The sequence below is a fragment of the Lipophrys pholis genome (assembly GCF_963383615.2).
Source record: "Lipophrys pholis genome assembly, chromosome: 1".
Classification (NCBI taxonomy): domain Eukaryota; kingdom Metazoa; phylum Chordata; class Actinopteri; order Blenniiformes; family Blenniidae; genus Lipophrys; species Lipophrys pholis.
In genome coordinates, this window is record NC_137635.1 from 34,344,186 (window position 1) to 34,361,685 (window position 17,500).

General features: G+C 43.2%; 1 protein-coding gene across 2 annotated transcripts in view; it reads left to right on the forward strand.

The window, feature by feature from the left end:
- The window catches only part of LOC308115691 (ephrin type-A receptor 3-like), an 83,165-nt gene that overhangs the window by 54,089 nt on the left and 11,576 nt on the right, over nt 1-17,500 (forward strand). For both annotated transcript variants that reach the window (XM_080473343.1, XM_080473342.1), the window contains exons 11-13: nt 11,177-11,244; nt 11,942-12,067; nt 12,385-12,570. In XM_080473343.1, the coding sequence (XP_080329469.1) occupies nt 11,177-11,244; nt 11,942-12,067; nt 12,385-12,570 (380 nt within the window). The remainder of the gene's footprint in view (nt 1-11,176; nt 11,245-11,941; nt 12,068-12,384; nt 12,571-17,500) is intronic.

Genomic DNA, 17,500 nt, shown 5'->3' on the forward strand with positions numbered 1-17,500 from the left:
AATCATGTGGCAGGACGGCCTCTGGTAATAAACACATGAAGAGAGACCAGCTTGTGTGGGAATGAATGCATATCTATCCGTTTTTCTCCGAGGGATTGCACATGGGTGAGTCTAAACGGGGCCTCTAACTCTGAGATTTACACGGCTGACAATGTCTAACTAAAGGCTGCATCATTCTGTATGTGGAGAGCATGGACTCTCTATGATTACCTTTTGAAGGTAAGGAGACTGTTAATGCTCCGACTCAAAGAAGGCCAAAGACGAGAGTGAGATGAGAGGCAGAGAGGAAAATAAAAGAATGTCGACTGGTGAGGGGTGAGAAGATAAAAGGCTCAGGGATAGACTCTTTGGAGAGGAAAAACAATGCAGAGTAGAGGAACGGAAGAGAGAGGAGAAAAGAGATGGCAGGCATCTATATCTGTAATCAAATATTTTTCCTTCTACCAGATTAGACTTATTTCAAGAAATGCACAGACACTTCCACATGCATGCAAACATGCATATCCCAACACACACGTTCACTAAAAACATTAGTATTGATTCAGGTGATTGCTTATCAGCCTGAGTGCTCTATTCACCATTGACGGTGGGGGATGCAATCAGCCGAGACTGTCCCGTGTGCACACAAATACACACACAACCAGGAACACATCAACATTTTTGTTTTGATTTTTGATCAGAGGGGAATTACAGGGTTGTTTGTCAAGGAGAAACACAGCCTGCTAAACATTTTGTGCATGGAACACGTGTGATGACACAAACATGTACTCACGCCCGTCTAATCAGGTTTCACAGGCTGGGGAAGTGTTAACTAGGTTTTACAGAGGGGTCGATGCACTGCCATCAATTCCAGGTCCCTCTCTCGTCCTCTCTTTGTGTATATTTCTTCCATTTAGAAGTGTGGACGCTTGGGAGGAAGCAGTGTTGATTACTGCCTTCTATTAAACAGCATCTGTACATCTGTCAATATGGTGTGTGTTCTGTGTGCATGGGCAGAGTGTGTGCAGGGAAGTGAGGATCAAAGGGACATCACTACAGAGATGGGGGAAAGAAAGGGTGACGGGGTGTGGACACAAGTGAAGTAGAGGCTTGGGAGGGGAATAAACATATGAGATGGGTAGTGGGGCTGATAGATTGCAGAAGTGTGTGTGTGTGTGTGGGGGGGGGGGGGGAGGGGGGGGGTACATTTGAAGTATGTTTGCACCACTCACTAGTGAGAGACATTTTGAGAAGGTGTGAAAGATAAAGAGCAAGAGGAGCGGGCTTGAGAGCAATGTAGAGAAAAGCAGATTGATGAAAGAAGGGAAAAAGCCAGGAGGAAGAGGGGAGAGGTGCAAGAGGCGAGAGATAAAGAGGTAGATTACGAGTGCATTTGGAGGAGGAGGAGAAGTGAAAGGGTAGGAGAGATAATGGGTGGCCGTTGGCACTGCGAGGCACAATGGGACTGTCATTCTTGAGGTTTTTCAAAAATTGGGAGAAAATCTACAAATAATCCCCCTTGTGTGTTGTCCATACCAGATTCTTTTTATCTGATTCATCTTATCGTACTATCAGTCAAATTTTCACTCCCTGCTCTCATCTCACTCTTTCTGCCTTTCTGTGTATTTTGGCTTTCATTTCCTGTTCTGTTCTACACATCTACATGAACCAGACACATGGACGAGTCCATTCCAATATCGGCAATGATTAAACTGAAACGGACACAAAGAGTCAGCCAGGTTTTAATTGATTTTATGCCGAATGCTTGCCAGGCTCCTGTTTTTTCCCTTTATTGCCTGATGTTTAAAATCATTCCCCCAATAATCAATCAGTCTGAATAAAGGTAAGGTTCCACCTATTCGACCCACAACCCTTCACTGAACTTTAAAACAAAATTGTAGTATCTCACATACCCCTATGGGCACATGCACATGCCCTGCAGCCTCCGCTGGCAGCATACTGAACAGCTATGCCTCATAAACGGGCTGATTTGCAGGCTATTCTGTTCTGTCCTGTTCTCGTTTAATAAAGTGCTGTTATGCTATTGTTACCGCAGGAGGGAAAACATGAAAAAACATGGAAAGCTCCTCAGACACAGCACGGTGCTGACAAATCACACCAGTTATTGCCGTGTGCGTGCCATTATTACTCGGCAAGTATGTGCGTGCGAGTCTCCGTTCGTGTGTGAAGTTGGTTGCCTTTGTCCTCCTGAGGGTGCTTTGGCAGGCTGGCAGGTGCGAACGATGGGGAGCTAGCAGGCGACTGGCATAGCCATGGATTCAGCAGATGGCCTTTCACTCAAAAAGCGCTCTCCCCTTCAGTCCCCACTTTCTCTCACTCCTTGTTTAACATGTTACAGCTTCTGCCTCCCAGCATCAGCGCGTGTGTTTGTGCCTCGGTTTTTGTCTGCAGTCTAATGATTCCCCTGCCTTGCAACCATCTCTTTTTTTTTTCTTCTCTCTCTCTGGATAGCTACAGGCTCTGGCTACATGCCAGCTTCCTGTGTGTTTTTCTGAGTTCATGTTTTTGATGTGGGAGTTTTGGTGAAGAGTCGGAGGGAAGTTGTTCCATCTATGTCAGGCGTGTTTTTCAGCTATTTCATCTGCAATATTATCTGAAAGTCCTCTGTAATGTAGTGCATCTTTTATTTCCTGAGCCGAATGTTGTTCACTCATACTGGCTTTCTTGTTTTCATTACATGGAAGTCAGATCAAATATCTAATCAACTGATCGCACGCATTTGATATTATATCAATATTCAATTATCCATATTTCAGAGAGCGAGATTTACAAAAAAAAAAAAAACAACCTTTAAGCAGAATTTCATTAACAATGGCCAAAAGGCAGTAAAAATAAATGACACATAATGATGCTGATATGAGCAGAAAGACTTTGCAGTCTCACTAATAGAGAGCGGCAACACCTTCCTCACACAATAGAACGTCCTGTTGCTGTGCGTGTAAGCTCTTTTACCTCCGCAGCATCTGTTGTTCAGCCCAGGGTTATTCTTAAAAACTTAATGACACAAAAGAGTTGAGGAAGCATGGGAAGGAAGAAGCATGTGCTAATGAAAACAGGCTGTTGAGAGAAGGGAGGGATGGGTGAGGACGCAGTGAGAGAAGGAGACTTGTGCGGAGCTCAGGAACTGCAAAACCAGAGTAAAACAGCTCACAATCGTGTGGGTGGGTGTCCGCTTGTTTGTATTTTGAATACGAGGTGAGAAATTGAAATGAGAAACACATTCACTGACAAACAAAAAGGATCGGGATTTTTAGTTTGGACGCTGGAAAAAGAAAATAGAGGAATCAAAGACAAACGTAAAACCCATGATTGCTGGGCGTGTACTCATGGCGTTTTGGTGAGGGTATAAATGACACAATGCAGTTGTAGGTGGTGATGGTTTGTCTGCTTGATAATAACACCAATAATGACTTGGCAGCAAAAAGAGTCAGTCAAGGCAAATCTCAAACAAAACAGGCCAGTGTGGGAAGGTGCGTGTATGCATGTATGCCATTTTGATGGTGGCGTGTGTAATGCCATTGGACAGGTTTGTGCGTGCTGCTTGGATGCTGGTGCCTTCAATTAATGCAGCTGAGCTGTAGGGTGTAGCCAAATACAGCTTTGTCTGCAGAATGCCTGGAAAGTACCTTACAAACTGCAATAATAGCAGCGAGTTGCCGCAGGTGCAAAACTATTCCACACACTGGCTCTATGCAAATGAGCAGATGTTGCAGTGGGATTGATCAAATGTCCTATAAACATCCGACAAATTCAAAAGTGTTTTCATCCAGGGTTTTAAAGTTTATAATGCATTTAAACACATTTGGTGGTTACGCATACACACACAGTAGTGCATGTATTACACTCATGACCTAATCAAGTTGTGTCGGTGTAGTAACATCATTAGGGAAATTAGTTTCACACTGATGTGTTGGCAAATATAAAAATACACTTCACTTAATGATACAGATGACATGCTTCTCTCTATCCTCTTCTTGCTCTTTCCATCCTCTCACATTTGACCTTTCGCCACGTTGTTAAAGATTCTGCTATAATACACCAATTACGGCAGCGTCGCTCCAGACCTTCATTGCGATCGCCACACCTCCTTCCTTTCCTCTCCCCTTCGCCTTGCTTTCCTTCCATTACCACTCTCCTTAATGAGATGCACCCAAATGAAATGTTTCCAAACAGGGTGTTAATGAAACATGGACAGATTTATTAGTCATAACTCTCCAGCTAATCATTTCCCCTTCCTAATAATTAGCCCGAGCTGAGTAAATCTTTTTACACTGCGGTCAGAGAATGCTGAGCCGCTGCCAGACACGGACGGAGAAGGCCAGGAACTGTGACTGAGGCCTCGCTTACATTACCAATACTTTTTGTTTGAATCTGAGGTTGTTTTTTTTTTCCATGTTGTTTTTACTTGTAATAGTCTGCAATTAGCTTCTAGAAACCTCACTGTTTATTTGCACCCAAGCTGAGAATGTATTTTGGGGGTTTTCAGGTTGGAAAACGATGGATAATTTTGCTGTGAAATAATGAGTGAATTTAATCAATTGATTTCATTCTTCAGTGATTATTTTTATTTAATAGCTTGGTATTAAATAGAATTACCATTATCATGAGTAATAATGAGAGCAGATGCCCACAGCGGGGGTGTTTGTGTGTGTGTGTGTGTGTGTGTTTACCTATGTGAGTCTGTGTGAGGAGGGAATGATGGAGAAAGGAGGGTAAATGTGTCATTTCATTGTGTCATGCTGAAAGGGTGACTAATGATTTACTGATTTCATTTTTCTTGTCATTCTGATTAGCAGTGGGAAAGTAATGTGGAGAGACAGGAAATGAAAGAGGAGAGCAGAGGAGATGAGAGGTGGCGAGAAGAGAGCAAAGACACAAGTCGAGTGACGAGGAGACGAGGAAAAAAAATAAAAGTGGAAGCCATAATGTAGTATGCCTCCGTATGAATGATCCCCTTTGACTTTTACTCATTTCAGACTGTATCAATTCCTATTTCTTGTCTGCCTGCCAGCAGCAAATGTCCAGCCTTATGAAAGATGGCGAGTCATTAGCTCCCTTAACAGTCAGGTTCAAGTTAAAATTAGTCTTGCCAACACATTGCCATTCACACATGGCTGTCTTTGTCTTTGGTCCATCTCTTTATACTTTTTTCAAAGTCTGGGTTGTGTCCCGCTTTGTTTCAAGGTTATCCACCATTCACTTTTACCTCACTCTCTCTTTTCACAACCTCTTTATTATGCCTTTGCTGCATAATGAAACTTCTCAGTCTGCCCTGCCAAACTTTCCCTTTGTTTGATCTCCTCTTTGCCTCTCTCAATCTTTTCCTTTGAGGTGTTCTCTCTACGTTCCACTTCAGTCCATCTCTTCTGTGTTTTATATGCCCATTTTCTTTGCTGTCCTTCAATATCCCTGCCTCCCTTTGTTTGTTGCCTTGCTCTGTTCTCCCCCTTCGATTCATATAGACTCTTCTTTTTAAGATTATCTGTCTGATAAAGCAGGCATATTGTGGAGTTCAGGTTGTTGCAGCTTAAGAAAGAGGATATTGTAGACTATAGCAGCATATGTGTGATCTGATAATGACCCAACCTACGTCTGACAAGGGTCAGTGTTTCACAAAGCGCTGTCAAGCTTTTGCAGCCCCGGCACCCTACAATGACACCAGAACCACTGAGTGCCCATTTTAATTATCAGAGGAAGAACAAATCAGCACAACTCATTGTCGTATATGTTGTTGTCTTCCTCTCAATAGCCTGGAGTCAGACTGAAGGGGAAATTGAGGCAAGAATGGAGCCCGAGGCTAATAGACCAATAAATGAAGACTTGCCAAAATACTGACATTATCAGAAACAGAAGCAGAACTGTCTTCTACTTTTGCTTTTAAACAAATGGCCACTTTATTTAGGCCAAAGGATGTTGAACTTTTATTTTGTCACGTCCAATAAAGTGCCTCCACACCCGCATGCACACACACGCTGTGTGTACAAATGGTGCAGGCTAATGAGGCTCAAAAAGAACCAAAAAGACAAATAATGGTAGTTATATCATTGAAAAGGACATTGAAGTGCATGTGAATAACTGAGATACAAAAATGCCAAAGTCTAGTGACAGCTCTAAGGATGCACATCTAGGGTTTATGATTTGGAATGTATTTATTTCACCTTTTCAGAGGTCGGCAAGTCATTAAGGGCATATTTACTGTTTTGGAAGTCTTGACTATATTTTGGTGTAGTTTGCTCCAGTGTTAGGGTGATATCCCCTGACAATGGGTTGACTATGTTTAGCATTCGCTTCATGCTTATGTCAGTTTACCTCTGCATGCTGCAGTATCCTTCTAGACCCGAATGAAATGAATACTTCCAATTGTCTGTTTGAGTGAATTTGAGGGTTTATCTATCCCATGTTTGTCTTGTGATGGACTGGCGTCCTGCCCGAGGTCTGTTCCTGTCTGGGCAGTGTACACTGGGACCGGATCCAGCTTCCTGTTATCTGGAGGAGTAAGTGGGTAAAGACAATGACTGACTATGGCGTTTTTATAAGAGGGAGTAACTGAAGGTATGACTGCTCCTTCTCTAAATGTCCTCGTCTTCTCCAAAATCGCTGTCATGTAGCAGTTTAGTCAAGCCTCCAGATGGAGATGCCATTCATTCTTTCCCAGGATGTGCCCTGCAACCATGTTGTTTCTTGACAGTCTTCTCTTTGTCATGCGCTCCTAATCTGTCCATCAAATCACTTATCCTTTCCCTTTCCTGTGTCTTCCCTTCAGGGGTGAGCTATGTGCTGATAATGTTCTGCTTGTCCACTGTCTCCGTTAATCCTCCATCAATACAGTCTGTATTTGACTCCTTCATCTCTCTTTCTTGCGCTTATCCCGGTTCTGAGGGCTTTACATCTTTTTCCTGCTACTTTTTCGATTCAGTTCCTTTCGTTCATGCACTATCTCTGTTTCCTCCGCTTTGCTTTCAGCTCCTGTCGCTGCAGCACAAACACAGCTGCACACCTCTCTTTTTGTACACATCCCTTATGTTAACCATCCAGTTTCTATTCCTATGCTGCCTCCCAGTCTCTCCCCACTCTTCCCCTCCATCTGATTGCTTGTTAGTTGGTATGCAGGCTTGGACCCCCATTGTGCATTCTTGCCTGTCAGCACTCTCTTTTTCCATCTCCTTCTCTCGCTCTTCTTTTTCCCTCCTTCCAGCTCTCGGTGTCCGGTCTTTCTATCTCCAAAAAAAAAAAAAAAAAAGAGAAAACGCAGCACGACCACATGGAGAGCAGAGCACAGGGCCTGTCCACGGATGATAAATAGATTGCAACAAAATGAAAAAAGGCAACATGTGTATTTTTAAGCAGGGGGAAGTTTCATTTTAGAGGAAGAATTAAGAAAAAAAAAATTAAATTAACACGCTGGAGAAATAAAGGGCAGCCAAGGGGAAGGTGGGAGAGAAAACCGGGGGAGGGGCTACGGAGACAATAATATATGGCTGGAGATCTGTGAAGGTGGAAGCTTGGTAGCAGAATGACAAATGGGTCTCGAGTGACAGAGTATTATATTAAAAAGTAAATTGATATGCAAATGTGGAGTGTGTGGTTTTGGAGGACAGGGATAGCCTGTTGTCCTCAGTGAAGTGGAACAGAGAGGCAAAGAGAAAGGTGAGAGCTCAGCTATGATAGCGACATTGCAGTCCATTAATGTGTGTGTTTTGGCGTGATGGGTGCAGTAGAGTGTTCTTTAAATCAGAATGAATATACACCCGCGCATGTGGGATGTGTATTTATTGTCAGCAACAGAGAGCATTGTACACGGCAGCTAAATTGAACATGGACTTCTTCTCAGTAGTGAGAATGGCTCATTGCAGACTGGAGGAGTGGATGCAGGACTGTCTCGTCGTGAAGTCTATTTCCGCTAGAGTCTCTCAAAATGCTCTTTTTGTAAACACATTAGGCATTCGAATCAATATGAGACAGTAGCCAGTCAACTTTTAGAATAAATTTCCAATCAAATGTGCTCATGTTTGTTGCTACACTGTAGTTTTCCTACACGGCTTGTGCAAAAAAACACGAGGCTCTGACATTAGAAGCTGTTATTGTAGACTGAGGGTAGATCATTACCATAGAGTCACATGAGAATATTAGAACGAGACATGAAGGAAATGCGTCTATGACTGCACTGTGTTATAGTGTGTTCAAAAGCCCCCAAAACCTCCTTCAAACGAGCGTGTAGAAGGCTGGAGGGAGGAGAAGAGAGTGACGTTCGCTGCAAGGGCCTCTGAAACTGGCTTGGGAACAATCTATAGCTTACCGCCTCTTGATTTGGGATGCCACTCACACAAGCAGCAAGCAGATGGACAGCGGCATCGCACTGTTGAAACATTTGGTTAAGGAACGGACAGACGACAGTTTCAGCTAAATGGCGATTCAGGGTTGATTTTCTGAATATTTAAGGCTGCAATTTTCCCCTAACATTACCCAGGGGCTTTGCCTATATTAAAGCATAAATGATTGAGCATGATCATTAAAATGTTACATCATGCATTAGATTCAGCTGAAATAGTTATTCGAGGGATTGTAAACATTTATGATGATGTGTTTATGGCAGTGGGGCATTCACAAGCTTCCTTCCATGCTGCTAAAATGTAGTGTTGTGGTTAGCATGTAGTGTGTGCAGTTTGCATGTTTTTCCTGCACATGCATGTTTTTGTTTTTTCTCTCCATGCACAGTAAACTGGAAACAGCAAACGCTGATTACCATTAGGACTCTCACCATTTCTCTAACTGCCATAACTGATTAGTACTATGTAAAATGTATAGAATAAGAATGAAAATAAACAAATACCTGAGGTATCTGAAAATGACCTCCTCATAGTCCTCCCGAGTCTTTAATAGGAGAGTTATAGATCAACTGCATTTAGTTGACGGCATTGAATATCAGTTTCAAGCACACACACCCAGACACAGCTGTCATGGGGAAACAAAAGCCACAGCCATGTCAGGTTTTGTGCCATGTTTAAGACTGCAGCGCTAATGATTCATGACACTTCTAACTGGAGAGGAGAAATGAGTTGCTCTGTAATTACTATGGAAATGTGTTCATTTCCCATCAGACCACACACACACACACACACACACACACACACACACACACACACACACACACACACACACACACACACACACACACACACACACACACACACACACACACACACACACACGCACGGAGACACACTCTCACTACCACACGTCAACACATCCAGCAGTGATGGGGAATAGTTTTCCAGTGTGTGTTGTGCAGATAATGTGCGTGTGTGTGTGTGTGTGTGTGTGTGTGTGTGTGTGCGTGTGTGTGTGTGTGTGTGTGTGTGTGTGTGTGTGTGTGTGTGTGTGTGTGTGTGTGTGTGTGTGTCTGTCTGTCTGTCTGTCTGTCTGTCTGTCTGTCTGTCTGTCTGCGTGCGTGCGTGCGTGTGGGTGTGTGTGTGCGTGTGTGTGTGTGTGTGTGCATCCCGATGGGATTATCACAGTTGGAGCAGAGGTGTGACCCATGTCCCCATTTGCCATATGTTTTAAACACATGCCCTGAAGCACTTCATGTGTGTACGAGTGTGTCAAGGGGGTAATGATAGTCCCTTGGTGTTCGACTTGCTTGGTCCCAGCTGATAACCAGGTGGGGTCCAACTCCCCCTTTCATAAAAACAGTATGCCCCCCACCTCCTTATCCTCAAATACCAGCAACCAGTTCCTGTGTGTGTGTGTGTGTGTGTGTGTGTGTGTGTGTGTGTGTGTGTGTGTGTGTGTGTGTGTGTGTATTCCCAGGACAGGCTATTGATGTCTGGGTTATATGATGCATTCAGCTGTGTAAAATCAACACAAGGATTAAACGCCAAATGACTGAGATTTAGTTGGTCTAGCAAAACCCCACTTTTCTCCATTTTCGGTGCACGGTGCGTCTCGTTTTCAGTCATGGCACAGTCTCATCCGCTAGTTAGTATTCCCACCTTTTTGTACTTTGTTGGCTTAATTTTGTTCGCCTCCTTTGCTTTATCACATATTTGCTGGTTGTTTCTTTCGTGTTTCACTTCATACTGTTTGTCAGGTGTTCCCAGTGACTCCTGGGCCTGAGCTCGAATCTATTTGTCTGAAAGATGGACAGACAATACTGACTGCAGGCTGACTCGCCTGTGAAATGCTACAGAAAGATGGAGAGAAGAAGAGATCAGTGCCTCTTTATTAATAATCTTTATGATAAAATATAGTGATGTCATGAAGCTATCAATCAAAAATTATTTGGACACACACAGAGAACTTAAGTATATGTTTTCAACATTTAAAATTGTGGTTTATAAAATTCCCACCTGATTAGGTCATTAATTTAAGTATTTGGTTTTCATAATAAAGAGAAAATGGGTGAAAATGCTGCATTATTTATGTTGTGGATCAGCAAAACGCACGCACACACACACACACACACACACACACACACACACACACACACACACGCACACACACACACCCCTCAGGGTCTCTAAACCAGAATAAGTTTAACACTTCCTCACAGCTGCACTTCAGGATTGACTTGATCAATTTGTCAATATTTAGTCTTGGTAGTTGCACTAACCCACCCTGCAGTGTGCATCAGTGCAATGGGGGGTTAAAAAAGGCCTGAAAGGTGTGTGGTTTGTGTGTGTGTGTGGCCTGTGATAATGTTGAAAGGATTGCTTGGGGTCCACAAGGGTCCAGAGTTGAGTAAAGGGAAATGCTTTGATTCATAGATCTGAGTCACACACATTTATTTGGTCAACCTGAGGCAAGCCAGCTTAGAGAGGATTGAATTGATTGGTAGAAGCGGAGAAAAATGGAAACAGTTCATTTTACCCCCCCCCCCCCCCCCCCCCCAGGCTTGTCTTATACACATGATTGTGGTGGGGAGATGCATAATGAAACACTGCAGTGTCTGCACACACAGTGAATGGGTCTACACAGTATGAGCCTTTTCTAAAATATCACAGATTTAATATGGCGAACAGATGTGCGCTATTGCACATGCACAGTCGAGGATTATTGTAAAATTAACTTTCATTCATGTCCTATAATGATCCGGACTACGCTGCCATCTTTGTTGTGGGAAAATGCTCTTTGCAGTATAAAAGTGCATCATAATGAATGTGCTCATTACGTTTTTCAGGCATTGTGGATATATCAAAGCCAAGCAGGACCCTGACGAAGAGAAGATGCAGTTCCAGCATGGCCGAGGTTAAGACAAACCCTTCCAGGCACACACATGCGCATGCACATACACACACAACTAAACACAATAAAGTTTCACACTTACTCATATTGACTCACTTCACTGTTAATGACTAGAAACAACAGAAAGAAGGGAGACTGCTTCGAACAGAATGAACTCCAATGACACGACACCATAAAAACGAATGACTGTTTGTTTCTTCACGTGCAACAGTCGTACTTGCGTTGCACTGCTTACCATGTCTTGTAAAGTACGGAAACATTTGGAGCTGCACCACATAAGTCAATGACTTTGGAGCAGTCGAAGCTTAATAAACCACATTGTTTCACAGTTTCATGCACAAAGAGTTTGCTGGCAGAGTGAAGCTCCTTATGGGTTCCTGTTAAAATTATGAGTCATTTTAACACCAATGCTAACAAAGTAGTTATGTGTTTTATTAGGTAATAATTCGTAATGTCACTCAAACAGAGCGCCCACGCTCAAGCTCGCATTTCATCCTCGAATCGAACTGCACAAAAAGTCCAAAAGACGCCGAGCATCTCAAGTTTGCGCCTACCCATAAAGTACCGTTTTTAATATTATGAAGTTTTTGATAGCCTTGTTTGAGGCCATATATTAAGCACAAGTTGTTTCTGTGCCAATATGTTTCTAATCTGCTCTAAATAACTCTGTTCCCATTTCTCCACTTGTCCACTTGTGCAGTCAAGCTTCCAGGCAGCAGGACTTACATCCATCCTCACACCTACGAAGACCCCAACCAGGCTGTCAGAGACTTTGCCAAAGAGATAGATGCTTCCAATATCCGCATAGAAAGAGTCATCGGAGCTGGTGAGTTGGCAGTAAAGCAGCAAAAGACTACTTCAATAATTCAATAAATGTTGAAAAATTAACTTGTTAGAAATCAAATCTTCAGGGATTTGCTTTTTTTGGGGGAGGGGGAGGACTCACTAACACCTCTAACACTGAAGATTTGTAGGCTTATGAAAAAGAAAAACCTGGATGCAATTTAGAGTCAATAAAGGAGCTTATAAAACTCTGAAGTCACAGATAAGAGAGACAGAAGATATTCATCAAATTGTACCAAGCTTATCTTTTAAAAGCAAGTTTCAAAGTTCCATTATGCCTTTTTCTGTGTGTGTGTGCAGGAGAGTTTGGGGAGGTGTGCAGTGGCAGGCTGCGCGTGCAGGGGAAGAGGGAAATCTACGTGGCCATCAAGAGTCTGAAGGCGGGATACTCCGACAAACAGAGGAGGGATTTCCTGTCGGAAGCGTCCATCATGGGACAGTTCGACCACCCAAACATCATCAGGCTGGAGGGCGTCGTCACAAGATGTGAGTGAAGGCGAAAATGCGGCGGAGCGCATTACTGAAACAAGCGTGATCCATGTCTTCGTGAACCTAACCACCCTGGCTTTTTGTGTCTTCATGAGAGAGCGAGAGCACGTGTGTGGGTGTCAGGCTGTCGCCTGCCTGTTACAAACGCGGCAGAGCTCTTGGTGATGTAAATAAGGGCTGACCCTGATCGGATAAAAGCTGTATTCCCATGGTAACACACCTGTGACGCGTGGCCGTGTGCACGGGACGTAGCCGTCCAGCTCTCAAACGGCCACTTGTTTACTTCACATGATTGTGTTTAGACAATTACAGTGAGTGTGTGTGTTCATGTAGGTGAGACAGAGACAGGCCTGGTTCAACAAGATAGCTGAATCCTTATCGTTGGGCACGGCGCTGGCGGTAGCTCATTCAATCTCCCTCTCTCAATCTATTCTGTTCTTGTCTCATATCCCTATCTGGTGCTCCTGCTTTCTATCTCAGTCGCTGTCCATCTAATCTTCTCATTCATTTGCTCCCTGTTTCTCTCTCTTTTTCTTGCCTCCTGTCTCGTTCAGTCAATTCCAGTCTTCTCTTTTCACCCTCTAGTACTCCCCCCACTCTCTCTCCCTCACTCTTCACCACTCTCACTCAGTGTCAGACTACATAAACACCCAGGCTAAATTTGAACATCTTTCTCCTCTGCGTTTTGGACCCACAACCAAACTGGCGCTACAGGAACAACTCAGGCTGACACTTTCTGTCCATGCAATACCCTGAAGCATGAACCGAAGCTAAAAGCAAGTGAAATGGAAGCTTGGCCCCTGTTGTATCTATGTATGGCAGATATTTAACTTTTTACACTATACTCGTCAAAAAAACATTCCTACCGTTCATCACCCACCTTTCACCTCTGTGTTTCTCTGAAATGATATTGTGAGCCTGATGAGGGTTTGTGTGGCAGTAAATTCGGGAAGACAAGTCTCCATTATCTCGGACACATTCTGCCATGTCTCTCTTTTTAAATGTCAGAGCAGGTGGTCACTTGATACAAGTGTTGTCATTAGAGTAACACGCTGATTTTGCATTGCAGCAGGTTCTGATTAACGGGCAGCATTTGACCCGCAATCAAATCCTCATTTTCCGCCCTTGTAAGACAATACACACTGCGAGTTCTGCTATATCGAAACAAAGTATAGGAGATCACAGAGAGCAGCGGCAGACAACTGCTTTGGTATGAAGATTGAAGCGAAGATCACCTGTAATTGAGTGTGAATTCTCCCCTTTATTCACATGAGCCAAAGTACAGAGAGATGTATAGTTTTCATGTCTTCTCTGTGCTGGCAATGTCCAGTCCCTTTTTCTGCACATAGACTTTGTTGCACACAAATGCCTGAGACCTTGAGACGAGAAAGATAGGAGGAGAGGGTCTGTGCGCACTAAAACATTGTCAACAAGCAGACAGACAAATAAACCTCAGATTTTCAGCCGCACGCACACAAACACCTCACGGATCTTTAGTCCATCACACACCGGTGTTCTGTGACACTTAGGCCAACAACAAATAAGCAAACGCATATGCATCAAGCTTTTATCATGAAAATTAATAATTCATAAAGTTAATTGGATGTGGGTTTTTTTTGCCTCATGAATATTCAGCAGCGTCCATATTACGAATGAGACCTGACTGTATTTCTTTTTCATTTCCTCTCATACTGTCACTCGCTCGCTTTGTTCTCTCTCTCTCTCCCAGACTCTCTCTCTCTCTCTCTCTCTCTCTATCTAGTAATTTCAACACTTTCTTTTTTAGAAACACTCAATATTCAGTTTTACAATTCTAGAGTAAATTCAAGAATTACTGACAAATTGTGTGGCAGAGTACAATAGCACGGCAGTGGAAACAGCTAAACAGCCACACACTGACTTGACAAGCAATTTATCTCAGCATAATGAAGCAGTCTTTACTTTGCTGTGTTATTTGGACATTCAGAAAAAATGTTTGTTAGTTATGGTTGGGTTTTTTTTATTTTTTTTTTTTTAGTTGAGTGCTCGTCTTCTTTTACATGCGTTTTCTTTGTGTCTCCTCTATTTCACCTGTGTTCACGGCACATTGAGAAGCTGATAGAGCCCCTCAGAAACAAATCTCACTAGTGGAGCAGTAATTTCACAGGTCACAGCTCGGGGTGTGTATGTGCGAGTAAGGGGGTGAGAGTTGAGATGGGTCAATAATTCCTCCGGGCCTTTTTCCCCGGCACCAGCTGGTCCCTTCACACCGCCCTCGGTCTAATCAGGCAGGCTGACCCTGACTGCTCCGGACTCAGGTGCGCTGGATTGGTTTGTGTAGGTGTGAGTAGAGAAATTAGCGAGAGTTGTAATGGCTTGGGGAAGCCCGGGAGTGATTGCCGTTTGCGGGTCAGTGCAGCGTCTAGCAGCTGACGGAGTTACTGACATCCAAGAAGGAAATAAAATTACTTATTTTCCTGAAGGTTATTTTTACTTTTTTTTAGGCCAGAGGAGGAAAAAAAAAAGGTGGGAAAATGATATATATCCTACATCCAAATCAAATTTGTGTTGTATGTTCAAGTTCACACTGTATGGATGTACTCAAATACACACTCACAGAGGCAATTCACACTACAATACATAGAGTAAATAAATAAACTGTGATTTCGTACAGTGAGGAAGGCATAACATTCTTAATCAGTCAACCACATCTAGCTGGTCTTTCCGTATCAAGTTATTGAGTTATTAGTGGTGTTGAGAGCTCGGTTCTCAATAAATTCTAGAAAAGGAGTCCAGGTTTGAAAGAATCTTTTGCTTGCTACGGCACTATCTTAGCTTCTCCAGTGGAATCACTGAAGCACCTCCTTAACCCAGCATTTAAATGAGGGGGTCTCGCCAACTTCCACTGCAGAAGAATTACTCTCCGATCCATCAATGTTTAAAAAAAAAAAAAAAAAAAAGCAATGGCACTTGACTGTGAAGCTCTTTACTTTGAAATTAATTTATTTAATATTTGAAGTTCCCAGGTGGCCATTCTTCTAAGTATCCTCACAGCTGGATGAACATTGTTTCAGAAATTATCTTAAATGATGAGACAAACTTAATTTTCTGTTGATCATTCTGTCATCCTGAAGTGCAAAAAGCAATGGTATCCGTATTGGTAGATTCTAAGCTGTATCACTGGCATATTTATGGTATGCGTACTGCCAATAGCCATAGTCAATAGATTAATTCAACCAAGTGGCGGGGGAGTAGTGTAGAGGTTTTCAAAGTGTGGGAGGGTGATCCTCTTCATCACGGCACTTGAACCTCGATTGAAACATCCTCTAAGTTCTCGCGTATAGTCTGCTCTTATTTTAACTATCTTATTTTTTTTTTTGCCTCTCTTACATACAGTGAATTGATATCAAAAATGGGTGTTTTCATAACATAATAAATAGTTTTACCATAGTGTTTTCTGTTACCGTTGTTTCTTCTCAAAAGTGTATAAAAACAACATCCCAGACGGCATCCCCCTGCCCCGAGATTTTTCATGCCGTTACGCCTTTGAAAACTACTGGTGCCGTGATTATGGCAGTTGTTTGTAGTGCTAATGATGGAAGTATTGTTAATAAAAAAAGATTGTGCAGTTTTATTTTGTATTGAACATATTCATGAGTGCCAATCCCGCCTGTCTGCATTTTTACGGTTTCATTCATTTCTGTGCGTGTGCGTGCGTGTGTGTGTATGTGTGTGTTCTCTGCTTAAAACCTCATAAGCCATGTGCCACTCTAATAACCTCCTCTCCCGTCTGTCACCTGATTGTTGCTATTGTCATGCTAATTAGACCGCCACATGCGGAAAAAGAGGAGGAAAAAACCCCCAGATCTTTCTTTTCTCTATCTGTCTCCCCACACATCAGAAAAGTGCAGCAATCTGCCCCCGTACCCTCCTCCCCCCACCCCCATCTCCTTATCTTCCCTTTATCTCCCCCATCCCTCATTTTATCCATCCCTCTTTTATGTGTTTTACAATCGCTGCAACAATCGGCTCATTTGGAAAACCCTCAATTACCGAACTCCATCTCATCTGACACACACATCGACCCACACAGACACACAGACACACACACACACACACACACACACACACACACACACACACACACACACACACACACACACATTAAAAAATGCGGCACCAAAAAGGTGCCGTTAAAAACCAGAGGAACCACATTTTGCACCCATCTTCTGTTTGAAGAAACTGGTGATTAGTTCTAACCGGGTGTCTTTGTGTGTTGAACAATAAGTGTTTCAATATTTCCTGTCAAGACTGTCTGAAAGTATTCAGATTCTGAATGTGCATGCAGATCTAAAGATTGGGCTGCACTGACGAGCGGGGAGCGGAGGAAGACGGGAAGGGGAAGCCGAGAAGAGGTGACGATAGGTGCGGGACGCAGGGAATGAGGGGGCACGGATGGATGAGATAGGATACAAGAGCGAGGAAATGAGAGAAGATGGGGCTTGAGAATAGATGAGGATGACGGGGGGGGGGGGGTGAGAAGAGATTTGAAGGAAAAGAGAAGCAGAGAGATGAGCGGAGAGATCGTGAGGAGACAAACGTGAGGAAATGAGTGGAGATGAGAGAGCGAAGAGGGAGGAGGAGAGGTGAAGAGAGGAGAGGAGATAAGGTTATTGAGTTTCTGTCCATCTGTTTCTCCGCACCCCTACAACCTCGCATGGCGCTTCCCAGAACAAGGATCTGTCCTGTGTTAAAAGCATTGTATCATTTAGTTCAGACCCTTAACATTAATCAATACTGCAGTTATTTCATTTTCTCGTTTGTACCTTGGGCCGCCTCATTCAATAATGTGGTAATGCGGCCTACTGGCGCACGCACTCATAATGTAATTGTCTCGATGTATGCAGAGTCTATCACTTTCGTTTTTACTTACACCAACACACACAGA